The sequence below is a fragment of the Lutzomyia longipalpis genome, chromosome 2, assembly GCF_024334085.1.
Source record: "Lutzomyia longipalpis isolate SR_M1_2022 chromosome 2, ASM2433408v1".
NCBI classification, from domain to species: domain Eukaryota; kingdom Metazoa; phylum Arthropoda; class Insecta; order Diptera; family Psychodidae; genus Lutzomyia; species Lutzomyia longipalpis.
In genome coordinates, this window is record NC_074708.1 from 34,364,238 (window position 1) to 34,384,050 (window position 19,813).

Sequence of the window (19,813 nt, forward strand, 5' to 3'; positions counted from 1 at the left end):
TTGAATTTTTGCCAAAATACATTTCATACGTATCACAAGACTGGCCCGTCTGGCCCACAGACATAAATAACCGTTGGTAGTTTGAAAAAAAAAATTCTCGTAGTGACATCGACGATACGCACGCAGATGTAATTTTTATCGGGTTGTTTATGTCAAACTCGTAAACACGGAGAATTTTATTGCTGTGAATGAAGAAATTGCACTTAATCGTTCTCAAAAGAGTGGAAAAGGAATATTTTTTTTTAGAATACCTCTGTGTTTAAAAGCAGTTCATGTGTTTTAGTGAAGAATCCCGAGAAAATCATCCTATCGCCATTTTCCGAGGTGAGACTCTGCCTACTGTTTATTATCAAAATTTAAGCAAATTTTTTCTTACCTTTCTTGGAAAAATCCTTCGCGTTTGAACGTTCACGTGAATAATGTAGTCAGGATTAAAAGGAATTCTTTGGACACTTTTTTGAATGAAATTTATGCGTTTTTCATTCATAAATACGTATTGGAGATTTTAAATGTTAGTCGTGTAATTTTGTGGGTCGCGAGTACTCAATTGCAGAATGGTGAAGTACTGTCATGAAGGAGTGAAGAATTTTGCTCAATAAAATTATCAGTGGGGGGAGTTTTAATTTTGGCATCATTGTAGGCTTCTGCATCTATAATTAACCAACGAAGGTCATGGTGTTTGCAACAGTAATCCCAAAGCAATGAGCCGGCAAAAATTGTTACTAGAAAAATGAGAAAATTCTCAAGGAAAAGTCACGCACCTCTCTATCAAGGTGACCACCACTATGGGGCCCCTGGGATGAGATATGTCATACCTACAACGTTCACTAATTGATATTAGACCCCATAATTGATTTCTTTTCTTAGACTTATCACCTAATCCCCAAACATTTTACAGTATTATTACAGAGGTGCCATAAATCTTTCGCACAATTATTCAGTTCCTTTTTAATTTGATATTTGACTCATGCGCGCATATTATTTTTTTTTTGCTGAATAAGATTTCCGGTCAATAAGAATGTTTCGTTCTCAAATAGACTAGAAGAGGAACCTACTTTTTTCTATATTCTTTCATGCGTTTTCCTTATGAGGGGAAAATTGATTTTCTCTGTAAGTCCATAAATATCATTCAGGCAAGTGTGTCATTCGAGCACTCCTCGTCATAAGGACATTACCCTTTTTACGTAAAGTAAAGAAGAAAAGGAGAAAGAAAGGATCAAAGAAATCAATGGCAATAAAATTTGCATTTTTTTAAAATAAATCAGCAGCATAATAAATTATTAATGGGTAGTTACTGTTTTAAATAAAAACTAATAGATTTTTATTTTTTTCTCATCATTTTGGAATTTGAGGAAAATATATTTTTTTGAAAATCTTTTTTTTAAATTCATTATGTTTAAATCATCCATTATCCATTAAATCATCAATTATTAAATCATCCGCAAAATTTGTTATTAAAAAATCAGCAAAATTAGCAAAAGTCTAAGAATAAATAAATAAAACTAAATCTCATTTTATTTTAATTAAGATATGCGCAGAGAATCTTAAAATCTAACAATAAGCGAAGTTCATTTTAAAAATTGTCTGAGCAATCAATTTTCAATTGAAATTCATGAAATTTCACACAAGAAGTTCTAAAACTCTTCCTTTAACCGAATCCACTTGTGAAAATAAAAACTTTTTTACTACATTCTTAGAGGCTCAAAGTCAACAAAGAAAATTTTTCGAGAGTACTAAAAATAGTACAATATGGGCAAATCTGGGTTAATAACTTTAATTCAGAATCAAGAATTTTAATTCGTTTTTTACATAACGCTAAATATTTAAATTAATGTTTATCGTAAAATTAGAACTATATGAATTCTTTATCTTGACCATTTAGTTAATTATTAAGATTAACACGGAGCTCCTTAAGGGAATCTCTCTCATTCATCATTTTTGTTATTGATTTTATATTTCTTTAAATTTTTGTGCGATATATTCGCGATTAGGGGGTTTTTAGGTTCTTTTTTTGGGAGGCATGAATCACCAAACACTTATCATTGAGGCTCCAGTAGTGACCGTGGACACATAATAATGTACAGACAAAATTCAATTTTTTCCAGCATGTTTTAACATAGTTTATGTATAAGCGAAAATTTATATTCATCGTAATAACAAATCTTCGTCATAATAATTTGGGAAACTTTTTGTAAAATATTTGTCAAACATTTATTTAATAATGAAATTAACAACGCAAATTTCTTTCTGTCGAATAAAATGCATTCTTTATTCTGCATTGAAATTCAACATCAGTAGTAACCGATCCCCATCATGTGACTTGTACTGAAAATTATACAATAGCTGACTTAGAAGTCGTTATCATTGGTGGCTTATCACTATGCTTTTAAGTACATAAATAGAGAAAAAAAACGCTTGTTTGTATCGAAGTCTATGTATGTATGAATCTGTGTGATAAAGAGAAGCAATGAAATTTTTTTTCTTCAATCTAAATTGTGGACAGTACGTGTACAATGTACATCTGTGAAAGATCCATTGAGAGAGAAAAAGAGTGAAAATTCAAAGGAAAAAGCCCATAAAAAATTAATTAAAACAAATTACTATCTTTGTCTTCGTGATACTTTGTAATTAAATTACTAATAATAGTGAGAAAAAAGAATATAATGTATAATAATATTTCCGATATCATCCCTTCTATTTTCAGATTAGTTACACGATGCTCTTTGAAGATCTAACATAAAAAACGAACAATAGCTGCCATGAGGTCGTCTTCCCATACTCGACCAGGGGTTCTTGTCTCCCCATAAGAAGTGTGAAAGAATAAAAAAAAAGTTTCATTATTTCGTGGAGTATTTTCCCCCCAAATAAAAGCAAAATCATTTTTTTAAATAAAATATCTAGTCAATAAAATTCTGCTGCATTCTTTTTCCCTATAAAATTGAATTGTGATATAAAGTTGCGTTGAAAGTGAACTCTGAACACTTCTGGTGAAGCTTTATATAAAAAATAATTTAGTTCATCAGTGTGCGGAACTATTGCTTTAGTGCATAAATAGAAAAAGCTTCAGAGTTTTGTGTGCATAAACCAGTGGTTACATTGCATCGGAAAATGCCGGCAAATGGTGATACTACGGCCAGAGCCGAAAAATTAAGTGGTATCGAAGAAGAAGCCGATATGTATGATGCATTTGCGCCTCATGTGGATACAAGCCAGATAACGATTATCACGGATTCACCAGCAGGTATGTACATAATATTTTTTTTTAATTTATTTTCCATCTTCCAATTCTTCTTTAAAAAAAATTTTAAAGAAAATTCCTTGAATATTTCACTACGTATAGGCAAATATGCTTTCTTCCAACTAATTCTATATTTTACGTAAACGTAATAACAAATTTATCTTTAAATATACGTCAGACGTGTTACGACGAATTCTTTATACTAAAAATAGTTATTGAAAAAAATGAACAAACTTAATAAGAATCAGAGTATGTTATTTTTTTTTCTTATCTCTGTCTTTGCAAATGTTAGTGTTTAATGATGCTCAATTTAATCAGACACTCTCCTAGATAACGTTATAGGTAGGTGTCTGATTAGAAGGGAATGATATTGAAAAAAAAGAATATCATGCGTAACTCATCTGAAAATCACCACTTGGCGGATTTTCTGATGCCCACATATTATGTAACAAAACTCTCTAATCTTTCAGCTGATAAAAATACATTCTTTTGCCTTAAAAAACTGCTTATCCCTTCAAATAAACTTATCAAATTGTTAATTTTTTTATTGATTAAAATTTATAAATTAAATAAATTTAAAATACTTTGTTGTAAATAATTTAAAATTAAAATTCTCCTTTCCCATAAAAAAACTCAATTTTCTAACTAATTTGTGCCGTTCTCTCCTATCGATTTGTTGACAGATTTATTACTTATGAAAATGCTTGTTAGTTTACCTGACACCTTTTGTCGTTGTTATTAAGTCAGGTCAATGAACACTTCATATAGAAATAAATGCATCTCATATTGTTTATTCTTAATGAATGTTTTGTATGTTATGGAGCAAATTTCTTTTACCTTCATATTTTCCAGCTTGTATATAATGGTTAATTTAAAAAGAAAAGTGCATTGTATTTAACTTTACTGAGGTTTACATAATAAGGAAGTTGCAGTGTTAGTCAAAACAAGTCAATAGTAGCTTACATACGTACAAATACGCGAAGCATTTCTTGGTACATATGAATGGGGAAAAACTTGCACGAGCTGGAAAAAAATTACAATATATTGCAATATGTGTGTGAATATTGTTGACTTTTAGTATCTTGTTTACCTCATTAAAAAAAATAATATTATATTCTTTTTTATCTGACTATAAGATCCATCTTTGAAGGGTTTTTTGTATAAGTTTTATTAGAATGAAAAATAAGAAATTCTAGTCTAAGTTCTCACGCATAGTGTTAGTAACTTTAGTTTCATTAGTTAAATTGTAAAGAAATCTTAAGAAATCAAAAAAGAAAATTAATTTTGAAAAATCAAATTTTCTTATTAGAAAAATAATAAATCACCTTTTTCGTCCAAAGGTGCTTTTGTGTATTTTAAACATTTAACCAGTAGTATCTACTGTACTGCAAAGTACTTCAAAGGCGCAATCAGAATGTGCGATAACATTGAGTACACTGAGGGTGAAGCAAAATTTTTTAACAGTAGCGTTAAATAAATCACTATATACCTATCATAAAAATGGTTAATCAATACATTTCAAATTGAATTGTCTGCGAAATCAATCATTGAACTGTGTGTCAAAAAGTTCCTCTTTTATTATTAAAATTAATATGTGTGTTTGAAAATACTATTATTTACTGAAAAAAAAGCAATATTTACCACATAGTACATAACATCAATCTTCTATCAAATAAATATGTAAAAGTGCAACAATATATGTTCGTACGATGATTAGCAGTGTGAGAAAGATAGTAATACATCGTGTAACAGAAATAGAGAATGCTAATATGTATTGAGGAGTAAACACGATATGTCAAATAGCCGATTTATTTATACTTTGCTAATCAAATAATGTAGGGTGGTTCTAAGTTTGTCTCAGAGATTTATCTAGGCTTTATTATATAACTTTTAAAGATTTGGCTCAAAAGTATAAGACATTTTTAGATATTACTCAATAACTTCAGATAAACATTAAAATTAAGTTCTAAACACAATATTAAAAGTGGAGGAAGAATAAAGTATTGTTGAAAAAATATATAAATTCAATTCTGATAAACAAGCTAATAAGATGCTGTAAGATTTTGACAGTTGATATTTTAAAATTATTCTATTGTCGTTCTCGGTCGTTCCAAAGCAAAAAATCATAGGATTTGTTATTCCAGAAAACAATCAAAAAAAGATATTAAAAAAGCAATAGAAAAGTTTTTTTTTAATACGATTAAAAAAAACAAATTGTCGAAATCCGAAATTCTACAGATTTTTCATAGAACCAAAAATCTTATAACTGACGAAATCGTAAGAAAAGAAAGCATTTATACTATTATAGAATCGACTGGATGGTCCCTATTTTAGAATATTACCTTTTTTTTGAGAGCTTCATCAGGTCATAGAAAATATTAACTGATTAACTGAAAAGATTAAACTAAAATACAATTTATAGAATCAAAGAAGGAAACATTTCCACTGAATTTATTGTCGGTTAGTATTTTCTAATCCAAAAATTTAACAATTTCCTTTGAGACTTCAACTATACTCAAAGTGACTAAATAAAGAAATTTGCACTTTCAGTTAGAAAACTTTTCTTATAAAAAACTCTTGTCTCTCGAGCTTTAAAATTCTCCAAAGAGAGTCGAAAGTTCTAAGAAAACGGAAAAAAATGCTTAAGAAACAAGTGTCTAAAACAGTCAGGAAGATTAATAACAATAGGCAGTAATTTTAATTGAATTTTAAACAAAAATCGTACTATTTGTATGCCGAAATTGTGCAATTTATCTTCGTCCAGCATTTTAATGGTCCAATTTTTTTTTAATTTTCCAGTTAATCCTAAAATAGTTTTCACTAAGTGAATTTTAATATTTTTTGGGAGATGTTTTGACTTTAAATGACTGATACACCCTGTCTACATGGGAAACTCTTTATAAATAAGATACGTATACATATAGTATTCTCTCGTTCTCTCTCTCTTCACATCACGGTAATGAACAACTTTGATAACAAGTAGTCTTCTGTGATTGAAGAGATGTGAGTAACATAAATGTATTTCAGTCGATCTTTAGGCTCGGTTCTGAAATGCTAGAATTTTTTCTGCTTCGCCAGTGTACGCAAAAAATAAATGAATTAGTTACGATGCATCGAAAAATATAATTTCCAGTTTGTTTTATTTTGTCTGTGTATTAATAGGGGAATGATTATAAACATTGTAGTGTAAAAGGTACTCACGACTAAATCGCACGTGATTAGACAGTTATATTGTTTTGATTCACCATATTTAGTTACATTAAATATGTGGCACAAATGATTAGAAGTCTCTGAGTGTCTTTTAAACAAAGTGAAGAAGTACTTTCTTAGGAAAATTACGTTACTAAATGGTGTGGATTTTATTTATTGAATTTATAAGTGGAATTTTCCAATCTTAGGGATCACAAAAATGTACTATTCATTCCTATTTTCGGATTAATTCTTTACGCAAAAGTCCTTTTTACATCGTACGTGTACAGTGTTTAGCAAAATAAATTTATAGTTGAGCTCCTCCTATTGAATAACTTTAATAAAAAAAAGGAAAGGTTAAAAATTCTTATACTGCTCCCATTTTTGCATTAATGAATAATTCATTGCATAATAGTGGATAGGTATCATGTAAAGTGATATATATTATATGGTGGATATACTACATAAATGTATGTGTACACATAAACAATTTCTGGTTTCTTGAAAAAAAAAATAAAGTAATTACTTTGCATTGACTATATTAATCGGCCGATGTTAGATGAAAAACGTAATAGACCATTGAATCAAACGTGATAAATCCCCAGACATGTGATAGGAAGTGATAATGAATATACGTTCTATCGTTATTTTCAAAGAAAAGAATTCTTATGTACAACGGCTGCAGTGATTTAATATTAGAACCAAAGTGTTGACTAATGAAATTTGATTGCCGCCTAGAACAAGTAATCAAAGAGTTATATTGCTAAAATGGTAGCAAAATCAGCAGCTCTCAAAGAATTTCTTTCACTGGAGAGTGCAAGTAAAAGAAGTAGTGTCTACGTTGATCCTGATCGTGAGGTATTCTTTGAGCTACCCCTGTATATACCGACAAATGAAAGTGTGACGAAATGTTTTAACTTATTTGAAGGTAAATTTACTTTTAAAGAGGATTCTAATACAAGTTTATTGAATGTGAATAAGTAAGGCCGCCGGTGGGGTATGCATGAGAGAGGAAAAATTATACCGACTTGTACCTATTTGATGAGATCTAATCAAATTAGCAAAAATTGAGCATGACCTTCAAAAATTTGTGTATATTTTTCACTCAAATACTCGTATACAATAACTCACAATTACTTTTGCAAATATATACACAATGTGCAAATCATCCCTAAATTTTGATCTTCAAAATTAAATTTTCTTTTTATTGTTAATACATCACGTGAGTTCTAAATTATTCTTTAATCATGTTCTTTAACCATCGATGAATTTCTTAAAGATTGCTCTGCAAGATTTCGTCTAATTTTTTTTCTGAAAAACTTTTAAATTGAAAATTAAAATAAGATATTTACTAAAATATATTTTTTAGCTGGAATTAAAAATAAATAAAAATTGTATATTTTCTTAAAAATTCCCATTGTAGGAAAAAAGGCCACATTAAAGTCATTCAGTGAGGTTCAACAACTCATACAGCAGGGCAAGAAACGAGAAGTAAAGACAACGATTCGTGAAAATTCTTGGCCAATAAATTCGCCAATCAGATCTCAGTTGTGGCCGGCTCTCTGTAGTCAACATCAAAATGGAAAAAGCATGTTGGATGGATTCTATTGGGATATGGTTAATCAGGTGGGTTTTCTTCAAGAGACTCCTATTAGAAGTTTTTTTTTATCAAAAAGACCTGATGAAGTAGCATTTGAATAAACGAAATTTTTGTATTTTTTTTTTCAGGTGTTTGGTACAACAGAACTGCCGGATAAACCAATAATGCTACCTCCTTTTGTGGATTCAACCCACTGCCTTCCATATCACTTGACAAGAAAGGGAAGAGCTGTAGCGGATCGCGTTGTCAGTGTTCTGGGTTATGCGTGCCCTGATATCACCTACAGTCCATCACTATATCCGATAACATCTCTACTCTTACACTTCATGTCTGGTACGTATTTTACCTTTATTGCAGTTTATAAAGTAATTTTAATTTTTTTTTAATCAACAATAATGTGGTAAAAATATACCAAATTACCCCTTCTTTATTAGCTGGCAATATTATAAAATTTATAAGATGATTGAAGGTTTATTTTTTGAGAAGATTCTCGCATTTTTTCGAAATTATTTGTTATACAAATTAACAAATTTTTATTTCAATGTTACTACCATATTAGATCTTTCTTTGACCGTGATAACGGGTTATTGAGCTTTGAAAGATATGACAGGAAATCATTACCTAATACATATAAAGTTAAAGATTGTTTAATTTAAAAATTTGTTATTTCATTTCCATCCCACACATTTATGTTTATTTAAAACTAAACAAAAGGTTTGCATGAAAACATTGCAATACTTTTTTTTTTAAATCAACAGGGGATTTCTCACAAAGGGCTATTTTATTAAGTCCCGAGAAAAAACTATTAACTGACAAAGACCGAATAATTTCCATACTAGCTGGCATTATTTGTCCAGATTAATTGCTTGAAATTAAAATGTAATAAAATGGAAGTTGTTAATTTCTTTCATAAGTTGTTATGCTATTAAGACAATTGTCTTATATCTTTTTTTTCTTCGCCTAAAGTCACATCACGGACTTTGCAAATCGTCCGGCTATCTATGTACGTGTGAAAACTAGTGTGTACTAACGCGACTTAAAACTACATTATAATTTAATGAAGAAAGAACGTTCAGAACATTTGGTTTCATTAGAATTGAATGTCTCTATCATGTTCAATCAGAAGTCTATGTTTCTTTTATTGATTTCTTTCTTATCCAATATTTTTCACTAAATGATTATTGTTTCAAACTCATATCAATGTGAAAGAACCTAATATATTTGTTTTTCCCATAGACATTATCACTAAAAATATCTGAGTGAGAATTTTCTATAGGGTCAGACAAAATGACCGAGAATTCTCTCCTTTTGGTTGGATTAAACTAGATTCTTGAACAACGAGCTTGGGGCTTATTCCATTTTGGATTTTAAATTGAGAGCAATAATGTACCATATCATTTTATTATTATATGTATGATTATGTTTCATTCCGTCTGGTCATCTTTATTATTAACTCTCTGTACTTCTATAGCGGGAAAAAATGCAAATTTTCCATTCTCTATCTTTGTAATTTTTGTAAACCACTTCTGTCGGTTTTAGAAGTGAGCCCTTTGTTGTCAAGAGGAAAAGTTTGTGGATCATATTCAAAAGTTTGTCTAAATGGGTTGAGATGGAAAATACTGGTACATAATAAAATTAACTTTTTTTTACAACCATTTGTGTTGCAAATTTTGCACGTCGTAATTCAACAATTTAACTCGTGACTCTTAAGTACCTATACCTACCTACCTCGTGAGAAAAATTTATTTATATAAAAATTAAGATTTTTTCTTGTTGATCATTTTATTAGCCACTAAAAAAAATTTTCTCAATTACCTCCTTCTGTCGCAAGCAAAAAGTGTGCGATAATGTCTCTTTATGTATTTTCATTCTTCTTGTGAGAGTTTAATTTTAAATCTGTTGTTTACTTGATTATTTTTGCAGAAGAAGAATGTTATCACTGTATGGCAAGTCTAGTGGCTGCCAAAGAGAAGGTATTCATCACGCAAACGAAATTGCTACATGAAGTGACGTGGAAAACTGTGATGCAAATAGCCAAGAAACATGCGGTAAGTAAATAAATAATTATGTACATGATATATGAACTGTACACATACCCAGGATGACGATAGAAACATTGATAAATAATTTTTCTTCCCATTGAAAGTAATGGGGAATTCATTTTGGGCAATGAATGAGTATTGTGTTATTCAATGACGCACAATACTTTGTTAGTGAAGGAGTCACAGTATTAAAGGAAAATGCTTTCTTGATTAATTTTTCCTTTGTTTAAGAATTTATGCTATATAGATTTCTGTGCGGTCTGGCACGAGACCAATATGATTTCCCCAAAAGCACTTAATGTTTCACATTAAATTTGTAAATGGTTTTATGGGGATTTTCATCGCTTAAACAATTAAATACGAAAACCTCATTTCACACTTTTCTAAGCAAAGAAAACTTCAATATTATACTTATTCTTTAAAAGTAAGTATTTCAAGGAATAACCTATTGTTTTGTCTGAACTAAGATAGTCTTTTAGGCCTAGATTAAAAAACTTGGGGCTGGTTTAAAATATAGGACAACCTTAAAAAACTTAGGTCTTGCATAAAAAAATCATAAACCTAGTCCAAAGAAACTTAAAGCTGCATAAAAATATTAAAAGTTTAGGAAAACCTAAGCTTAGAAACTTTAAACACTTAGTGCTAGTTTAAAAAATTAGGTTTAGTTTAAAAAACTTGAGCCTGATTTCAAAACCTTTCAACCTGAAATGATATACTTAAAAATGTAAAGCCTGGCTTAAGATATGTAAAACCTAGTTCTTTAAACAGTATAGTTGAATTTTTTAAAGCATTTTTCTAAATCACAAAAAAAATTGTCCAATTCCCCGCAGAAAGCAGCAGTGATGCACCTGCAACGACTATGTCCTGGTCAGAAGATTGAGAGAATTTTCATGGACTGGAGCTGGTGGGTTTTGGGCGGTCTCCCTTTTCCGCATTTGGTCCGAGTAATGGATTGCTACTTTCAAGAAGGGATCAAAGTATTCTATCGCGTTTCTCTTGCCATTCTCATTCTCTTCCAAAAGAATATAACATCATCGAATTCCGAATGGAATTCGGAAACTGTGAAGAATGACATTGATAACGCTATACCCAAATTTTGTAAATCAATTCCTGTCTCACCGACAAAATTGCTAAGAACGGCATTCAATATCAGAGCACTTAGGTATGTAATTATGAACATATTTTAGGGATGAAAAAGATAATTGATTTTTCTTTTTCCTTTTCAGCTCAACATATATTTCAAGGGTGTTCCTTAAGACTGAAATGGTCCTGAAGAGTAGATCGGTTCTGAGTGGATCCAAACAACTGGTTCGATCGCGTTCTAGCGATAACTTACCAACAAGTCAATCACAAGTGAACATTCAAATGATGTCACACACTTTAACAATTCGAGAGGTAAAATTTTACTTTTTATTCCTTATTAAATCATACCAAGACCTGATATTTCCCCAATAAGTGTGAAGTTTTGCTCCTTCATACGGACTGAAAGTGGAAGAAAGAACTAAAAAAAATTAAAATAAAAATACCTACATACACATAACATTCAATATGACACGGTGATAGGCCTCCAAACACCAACATGCCTATACTTTTGATTTTTTTTCTAAAAAATATGTTTTTCTTATATTTTTTTTCATGTTTTGAGAAAATAATTCACGTCGTTAATTTACATTAATACAAAGTATCTTAAGTAGATGCCTGTGGCAAATGGAAACTACACTCTTCATTAGTGATTAATATCCCAGTAGAATAGGCAGAAATAATTGTGGATTTTTGGGATTTCAGCGAATGCAGCAAAGTGAAACGTGTCGCAATATGGTACGGGGTTTAGTAGCTATTTGTTTTCTTTTCATATTTTTTTTAATGTTCCTTTGTACCTTACTAACATCTAACCATATTAAAAACCTAAAAAAGAATAAGATTTCAAAAAAAAGCTACCTACTTGTGTTTTGCAAAGTGAGTGATTGTGTCGTTTGTGTTTGCTATAGTTTCTTTTTTTTAACAATCTATAAAAACTAATTTAAAAAGTCTTGTATAGGAACAACGAAAATCTAAAAAAACACTTCTAAAGCTTTTCCTCATTCAAATAAAAGTCATATCACCCACATTTATCCCATATTACATTTCATTTGTAAAGACATATCAAATGTGTTTTGTGATAACATTTTAAAACGTGCTTTCTTTTTTCAAAATCAAATAATTTACTTGCGATGGATTATTTATTAATTACAGAGCTTTTTTCGCTTTAAACCTGCTTTTATGGACATGTCTTTACAGGTGAAAACTACCTACTTTTAATTTTCTTTCTTATGTATTAATTTGATATTTTCCCTATATACCAAGAAAAGTATTTAAAAAAAAAAGCAAAAGTTTTATATAAAAAGTGAATAAAACAAATACTGATGTAACAGCTAACACACACCCAGAAAACTGATACACTTAAATATTTTACTAAATTAACACAAATTGACGAAAAATAAAAATAAAAAAAAAACATTTACAAAAAAATGAAGGAATTATTTCTTATTAAAAATATAACCATATTTTCTTTTCTTTTTTTCTTTTGTGCTGCTTTAATGTATTTTCTCTGTCTCTGGTTCTCTTCTCTGGTACATGTTTTTCCCATTTAATAATTATAAAAAAAATTGAAAATAAAATTAATAAATATTTGATAATAACAATGATAAAAAAGGGAGCCCATTCCCCTGATGCAAGAGTTCTTGCTATGGGAGTCTTTCCCATTCAATCGATTAAAAGTCAAGTTCTTGATCAAGATGATGTAAGTTGTTAACACTAATTTTTCACAGCACAGAATTAAAGGTTCTTTTTCATTTTTAATTTGAAAAAATTTAATCTTTATAAACTTTTTTGTTGCATTTAATTTTTGTAGGACAGTTTAATATTTTATTTGACTGAACAACAAAATATATCGATGAAGAAAATTTGTTAAAAATTAAATTTGATCTCTTTTATTTAAAATTTTATCAATGGAATTTATTTTGTTGTCCAGTTATAACTTTTCATGCACTTTTCTTGCTAAATTTTTTAGGTTATTATATCAAATTTAAATGTATCGAATATTGTGCAAACTCATAAAATATGTAAAAAAAAATGTAGCTTGTACGTTTGCATGATATTCAAAATTTAATTATTTTACGAATTTTATTTATTGCTTTTGAAAATTTGCATGATTTTTCTTAATTTTCTATTATAAAAAAAAACTTTTTAACATTTCTAACACCCTTTGGCAATATCTTACAGCACTTTTTTATTATTATTTTTTTTAATTTTTAATTATTGGAATGTGTGATTTTTTACAATATTTTAAAAATTATTATTTTTTATTATTAGTTGATTAATATTTAATTAATTTTTCTTCATTTGCATCATTGGGCTGATGCTAATGCAGCTTTTTACACTCTGGAGTTGGCTGCCAGTAAGGATCACAATGTACCAACCGGTGCTTCTCTATACCACCGAAGAACACGGATGCTCATTGACGACGTTTTACGTACGAGTTGAACAACATGAACCGACATTGCTTATGATTAAAACATGCAACAATGAGGTGAGTATAACAAATAGTTTCTATCTGGAAATTAATTTTGCTTTATTTCGCAGCATAAATTATTTTCAACAATTTTTTTATGATCTTCTGTTTTATTTAAAAAAGTTTTTCGGGGTTTTGAAAGTCAAAAAATCTCAAGAAACGATGAGTTCCGTAATTTTGTTGAATTTTTGGTTTTTTTTCAACTGTCATGAACCCTGAGGAAGGACTTATGTATTCCGAAACGTCAGTCTTAATTTTAAAAAAATTAAACTGACTCGACCAAAATTCCGTTTTTATTAAATCTATTTCAAAATATTTCTCGGCGTTTTTTTTTTACAAATAAAATTCAGGATTCTATTCAAAATATTACTTGTACGAGCACCTTAAAGAAGCTTTAATTTTATCTACAAAAAAATAATCCGAAACTAAAGCTTTTAAAAATAAATCTAATTTATTTGTAGATTTTCAAGTGAAAAAATGATTATTTTTCACAATTTAATTAGGTCTTTGGTGCATACTGCTCATCGAGATGGTTCGAGAGGAATGTAAAGGATGACAAGGGGCAGAAGCAGGCGTATTTTGGAACTGGTGAAACATTCTTATTCTCACTGTATCCTGAACGTGCAAAATACCCATGGGTAGGCATCGAGGGTGATACGAGACATGGTCATGCGTCTGAATTATTTATGGCGGCCGATGCTAAAATGATAACAATTGGAGGAGGGTAAGATGGCCATCATAACTTAATGATTGTTTAAATTACACTCATGGGACAATGGAAATCAATCATTTTATCTTACATTTGTCTCTTGTTTACACACACCAGCGAGGGGCAGGCCATTTGGATGGATGAGAACATCCGATATGGGAAAACGGACAAATGTCATACATTCAACAATCCACCGCTCTGTGCATCTGGAGATTTTGAAATTCGCGTTCTCGAAGTGTACGGCTTTGTGGGAGTTTAAAAAAATGCGCGCAGTCAAGCAGGAAATAAAGGAGATACAACACCTGAAGATAAGTATGTATAAATTATATTTTAGTTATTTCGAATGAATGAAAAAACAAGATGAATTAAGAAGGCTTCTACCGGGATTAAATTGCTGCAATATTAGCGATTAGAAAATGAAAAGTTAAAAAAAAATTGAATTAAATTGACTACAATATGAGATGGAAGGAAATAATTTCTATTTGTTTTAGAGATCTAATTTCTTTCGGTTGTTTTTTTTGTGAATTAAAAGAATTATATCGACTACTTTTGTATATATTCATTTCTCATTCTTTCTCTATACATTTACATGCATATAATATATTTAGTAGTGTTGCAAAAAAAGTTGTTTTTTTTTAAACGAACATTTAAAAGAATTTTTGAAAAGAAAAAACCCAAAAAATGCATATTAAATAAAATAAAAACAGAAAACTAAAAAAAATGGAGCAAATCAAAATAAGGGATTTATGCTTGATGTGAAGCATAAATGCAACGAAATAAACATAAAAGTTCACATCGAGCAAAATGCATCGCATTGCGATTTGTAAATTTGTTCTTTTTCGAATTGTTATTTTTTTTTCCTGATATTTACACTCTATATCGCTCAATATTTATTAAATGTTAGCAAAATGAAAAATTAAAATAAATTATACAATGCATATTTCATAGGTATATTGCTGTGCGATTCATATCACGAACAATCATTGTTATGTTTAATATTTTGTTCAAGCTAAAAAAAAAAGATTATTTAGAAGGAAATGCCGGTAAATGAAAAAGCAAAAGTGAATACAAAATCATTCCAGCTGAAGAAGAGCGAAATGTTACATTTTCTTTTTCGAACTTTGTGAAAACAATTTGATAAATTGTATGGAAAATTTCTAATGCTAATGTGAACGGATGTTTTGATGGCATAGAGGAAAACTACGCCCGAACTACTGAGGAATTCTATATACCCTTAACATCAAATTACGAAGGACTGTTCACAAAAAAATCTAACTAAGAATTATATTGCTTTAATGTGCGTCAAAATTTGCATTTCTTGCTTTTTCCAGTAACTTTACGTCATATAAATTGATAAAATAGCAATAAAGCTACATTAACACACAATTTTTATTATAAAGAATGGGCAAGGGAATTTATTGAAAAAAAAGGATAATTTGATTATAGAGGGATTTCGTGTCTGTATTCATAGACTTCAATTATTACCTACTTTATTTTATAGTCTTGAATAATTTTCTCGATTTACGCAAAGTTTTCTGTAAACTTTCCCAGAGTTTTTGCAAAAAAATTTTTTTTTGTAGAACACGTTTTTAAGAAAAATTCACAGCTAAAAAAATATTAAGACTAAATACTTTCTTTCGTGAGTTATGTGAAAATTCTAAATTTGCTAACTGAATTCTTGAGCCCGAATATATTAAAAGACAAACAAATAAAAAAGCTCTGAATGTTCCAACTAAAATTAGACGAGACTTAAGTCTGTGAAGAATTACAAAAAAAATAAAGCCATTTTCTTGTTGACCTGCATATAAGTAGATTGAACAGTTTTAGCCCAAATTTTATCACTCGGGTCGATGCCAATTTTTTAATGAATATATATGCCGACATAGTACACATTATAGGCATACATGGTACGGTCCACTTGTAATTAAGAATACACACCTCTACCTACTCATAAAAAAACATATTTATTCACCCATGAAATGTACATACATACCTTAAGCTTTCCTTATTGGAAATCTATAATTTTACCTATTTTTATTCATTCTGTTTTTAGTTGAAATTATTGAGGAAGTAATTAATCTAAAGCATGTTAGCAAGATATTTTATATATCTGTGTTACATAAAAGCTTACAACCTAGTCATATAAAAAAAAACATTATAAAAATTAAACATTTTGCTGGAAAATGATAAGAAATTCTTGAAATTACGCGACAATTTAGTAAGAAAAAAAATTACAACATATTTATTCAACAGATGCAATAAACATCTCTTTTAGTGTGTCACCGATAAATATGTCACTAGAAGTGAAGAAAAAATTACACCATTTAGCAAAAAAAAAATTGAGAAGAAAAATTAAAATAGGACTATTTAATGGTGTGACATTTTTTGTGATTTAACTTGCGATACTCATGCGATGTTTTGGGTATTACATTCCTTAGTTTCTTGTCTATATCCACGAAAATTCTGCGTAAGAGGAATGGAGAGAAAAGATGAATATTACAAGATAAAAGTCTTAATCGGTTGCTGCTGAAAGGAACAAATTACTCCCAAAATAAACGAAATGTTTTCTCGGAAGAAACTCGAGAAGCTTTTTCTTTAGCTAATTTTTACATATTTTTTTTTGTTGTGAGTCTATATAATTTGAAAACTAAATATCCTAATTACAATATACAAATTGATTAACAGAAAATTAAAAATAATTTTGCTTTCATATGGGAAAAAACCCCGAAAATAAAAGTGGTCGTGTGCGTTAGTGAAGCATCATTGTGTTTCCTTTTCGTATTCACATATAATTTAATTACTTGGGCTTTAATATTTTAAATGCAGAGAAAGATAAAGTTGAGATTATTGACTTATGTGACCCACTTGAACAAAGAAAAATTAAAGCATCAGAACCTGATAAAAATTATTACAGAATTTTTATAAACAAACTTATCAAGCAGAACCGATTATGTATTCTCTTTGTTTTGAATAATTCTCTCATTTCCCAAACAAATATAAAAAAGAATTAAGGACAGGGCTTCTCTTTCTTATTTGCTAAAAGTATTATATGTTTAATTGATTTATGTACTGGAGAACAAATTTATCATAAACTACCATTTCATCTAAATATCGCAAAGATATTTCTCTTGAAAAGAAAAAGTATTAATAATGTTAAATATAAAAAAAAACATTACAATGTGAGATACAAACATTACGTGAGATACAACCATACATATTTAATCCGTGGAAAATTATATACTAAAATATATTAAATTAGAAAATAATAAATAAGACGAATCACACAGTAGATTGTTTTTTTGGAGAAGAAAAATAATAATGTAGTGATGAAAAATGTAAAAGAATTGAAATATTGTGAAGAAATGTTAGAAGAAAAAGATTAATAAAAAGTGAAATATGGTGATAAACCAAGTCATATAGAGGAAAAAAAAGATGATAAAATGCTTACTTGCAAAGAGAAATCCCTATTTGTTTTATCTTAAATGGAACATTTAATAATTTCTCACAGAGGAGGTCCATTTGAGGACAAAAGACTCACCACGTGATCCACACAAATTTCAGAGAGCATTTCAATAAATCACAGCTAAATTGCCACGCAAATTCAATAACTAATATAAATCAGATTTATATATCTATTAAAAAAAACATTCAATGTAATATTTATTGATGAAAACTTTGTTATCTTGACTATATTGACATTTATCAATTAATTGTTAATCAATGTTGTCTCCTCAGTGTCACGTAATTGTGAATTTATCTCATCTAATAATATTGGATGTTTGTGTATTTTGTGCGCTCTCTTAACTATTTTTGTGAAAGAAAAATCAGAGACATTGAAAATCACAGCTAAAAAGTGAAAAAAATCCTTACTGAAGTAGGAGATATACAAGCAAGTTTACTGGAACAAGGAAGACGTCAATGACTGATAAGAATATTAATTTATGCTCTTGAGTTTTCCCATCGTATAGCGCCACTTTGGATAAAAACTTAAGAAAAAAAAGAGACAATTCAAGCTCAAACGGCTCATGTGAGAGCTTTTTATATCGGATTGGTTCAATATAAATCATATCAATTGATAACAACGATGTAATCAGGAGAATAAAGTTCTCCATTTTTTAATTTTAAATTAAATAAAAATGAAACTGATTTATTCTTCATTTTGTTTCAAGATTTCTTTTTATATCTTATAACTTGAACAAAGACTATAATTTGCAAATGAAAAGGAATCTTTAACAGTGAACTGATTTAATAAATATTCTTTAGTAAATTCCCCTAAAATTCTACGTCACCGTTGTTCCATGTAAACTTCAGTATAATTCAGTATAGAATAAATAGCAAGAATAGCATCACAGAGAAGAATTAATTAGCAAACAACTATTAAATTATTCTTCTGAAATTAAAAAAATCAAAATTTACACAATAATTGAAAATGTGTTTTACAATAAATTTATCAATAAACCCCCAATAATTACAACATTTATTGCATAAAATATTGAGATAAAACTAGTCCATCGATGTGTTTGCTAATTAAAATTGTAATATTTGCTGTGCGTCATAAAAAAAACAGAGGCAGAAATAGATAAATTGCATATTAAAAAAAAACAATACACCACTCTATTTTCATTATTCATTATTTTCTTATTAAGTCCTATAATAATTTTCATTGAGAATTACTAAAAAAAAAAAAGAATGCGAAAAAATGTGTGTTCAATTTTATTTTTTTGTTTTATAATAACCTCTAGTCCTTGCTACTGAAAGAATGAACAGCACATGAATTACAAAAAAAGGAAGAAATATTTATGATTTGTTTTATTTTTATTCCTTCAATTTGTTTCTTTTACCATAATTCCAGTGGATCCAGTAAAATGAATTATTTTATGTATGAAGATGTTTTAAATTAATTTTCATATTTGGGTAATAGGTTTATGGAGGAAAGTAAAGAAAAAAGATTATATATAGCTTGTTAATGTGTAATTTATTAATTTCTAGTTGAATTAGATTAAAAACAAAAGAAGAAAAGAAAGTTTTAAAACGTTATTTATGATGAAGATATCTGCAATACAAAGTGAGATATATAATACAATTAATTTGTAATAAATGTTATAAAATTGAAAATGTATGAGTATATAGTATTATTTAGATGTACAATATTAAACAAAAAATTCTCGAAGAATAAGTTGAAAGAAAATAAAAGATTCTGTTCGAAAATACTAAATTCGTTTTTTTTTTCTTATTAAAGTATTTAAAGGATGGAAGTCAAATAAATCTAAAAGTCGTATGTTCTTTACAACATAATGGGGTCACGGATGATTAAATGAAGACAAAGTTCCTCATGGGATTCGGGTGCGAAATCCTTAAGGCAGCCGTAAACTCCGTATAGGTGGATTCAAAAATCTTCGAAAAGCTGTTGACAGTGATGATCACAAAGTTCTCCCAAGCTGAATCTTTTTCATTTTTAGGCACAACAATAGCCCATCGTTGGTAA

At 29.0% G+C, this 19,813-nt stretch overlaps 2 protein-coding genes across 8 annotated transcripts in view; one reads left to right on the forward strand and one right to left on the reverse strand.

The window, feature by feature from the left end:
* LOC129790342 (clavesin-2-like) overlaps nucleotides 1-19,813 on the reverse strand; it is an 891,203-nt gene that overhangs the window by 591,282 nt on the left and 280,108 nt on the right. The gene's annotated exons all lie outside the window — the stretch shown is intronic.
* Nucleotides 73-19,543, forward strand: LOC129790216 (GTPase-activating protein skywalker). Of its 7 annotated transcripts, XM_055827610.1 has the most exons (12): nucleotides 140-324; nucleotides 2,705-3,241; nucleotides 7,851-8,053; nucleotides 8,156-8,360; nucleotides 9,951-10,075; nucleotides 10,900-11,231; nucleotides 11,296-11,464; nucleotides 11,855-11,887; nucleotides 12,762-12,848; nucleotides 13,479-13,637; nucleotides 14,123-14,343; nucleotides 14,446-19,543. In XM_055827610.1, exons 2-12 carry the CDS (start codon nucleotides 3,109-3,111, stop codon nucleotides 14,585-14,587), a joined length of 1,809 nt encoding a protein of 602 aa, XP_055683585.1. In that variant the 5' UTR covers nucleotides 140-324; nucleotides 2,705-3,108; the 3' UTR covers nucleotides 14,588-19,543. The 7 variants fall into 7 exon arrangements, with proteins under 7 accessions (XP_055683580.1, XP_055683583.1, XP_055683585.1 ...); XM_055827605.1 differs by lacking the exon at nucleotides 12,762-12,848 and having other exon boundaries at nucleotides 73-324; XM_055827606.1 differs by lacking the exons at nucleotides 140-324; nucleotides 12,762-12,848 and adding an exon at nucleotides 2,521-2,624.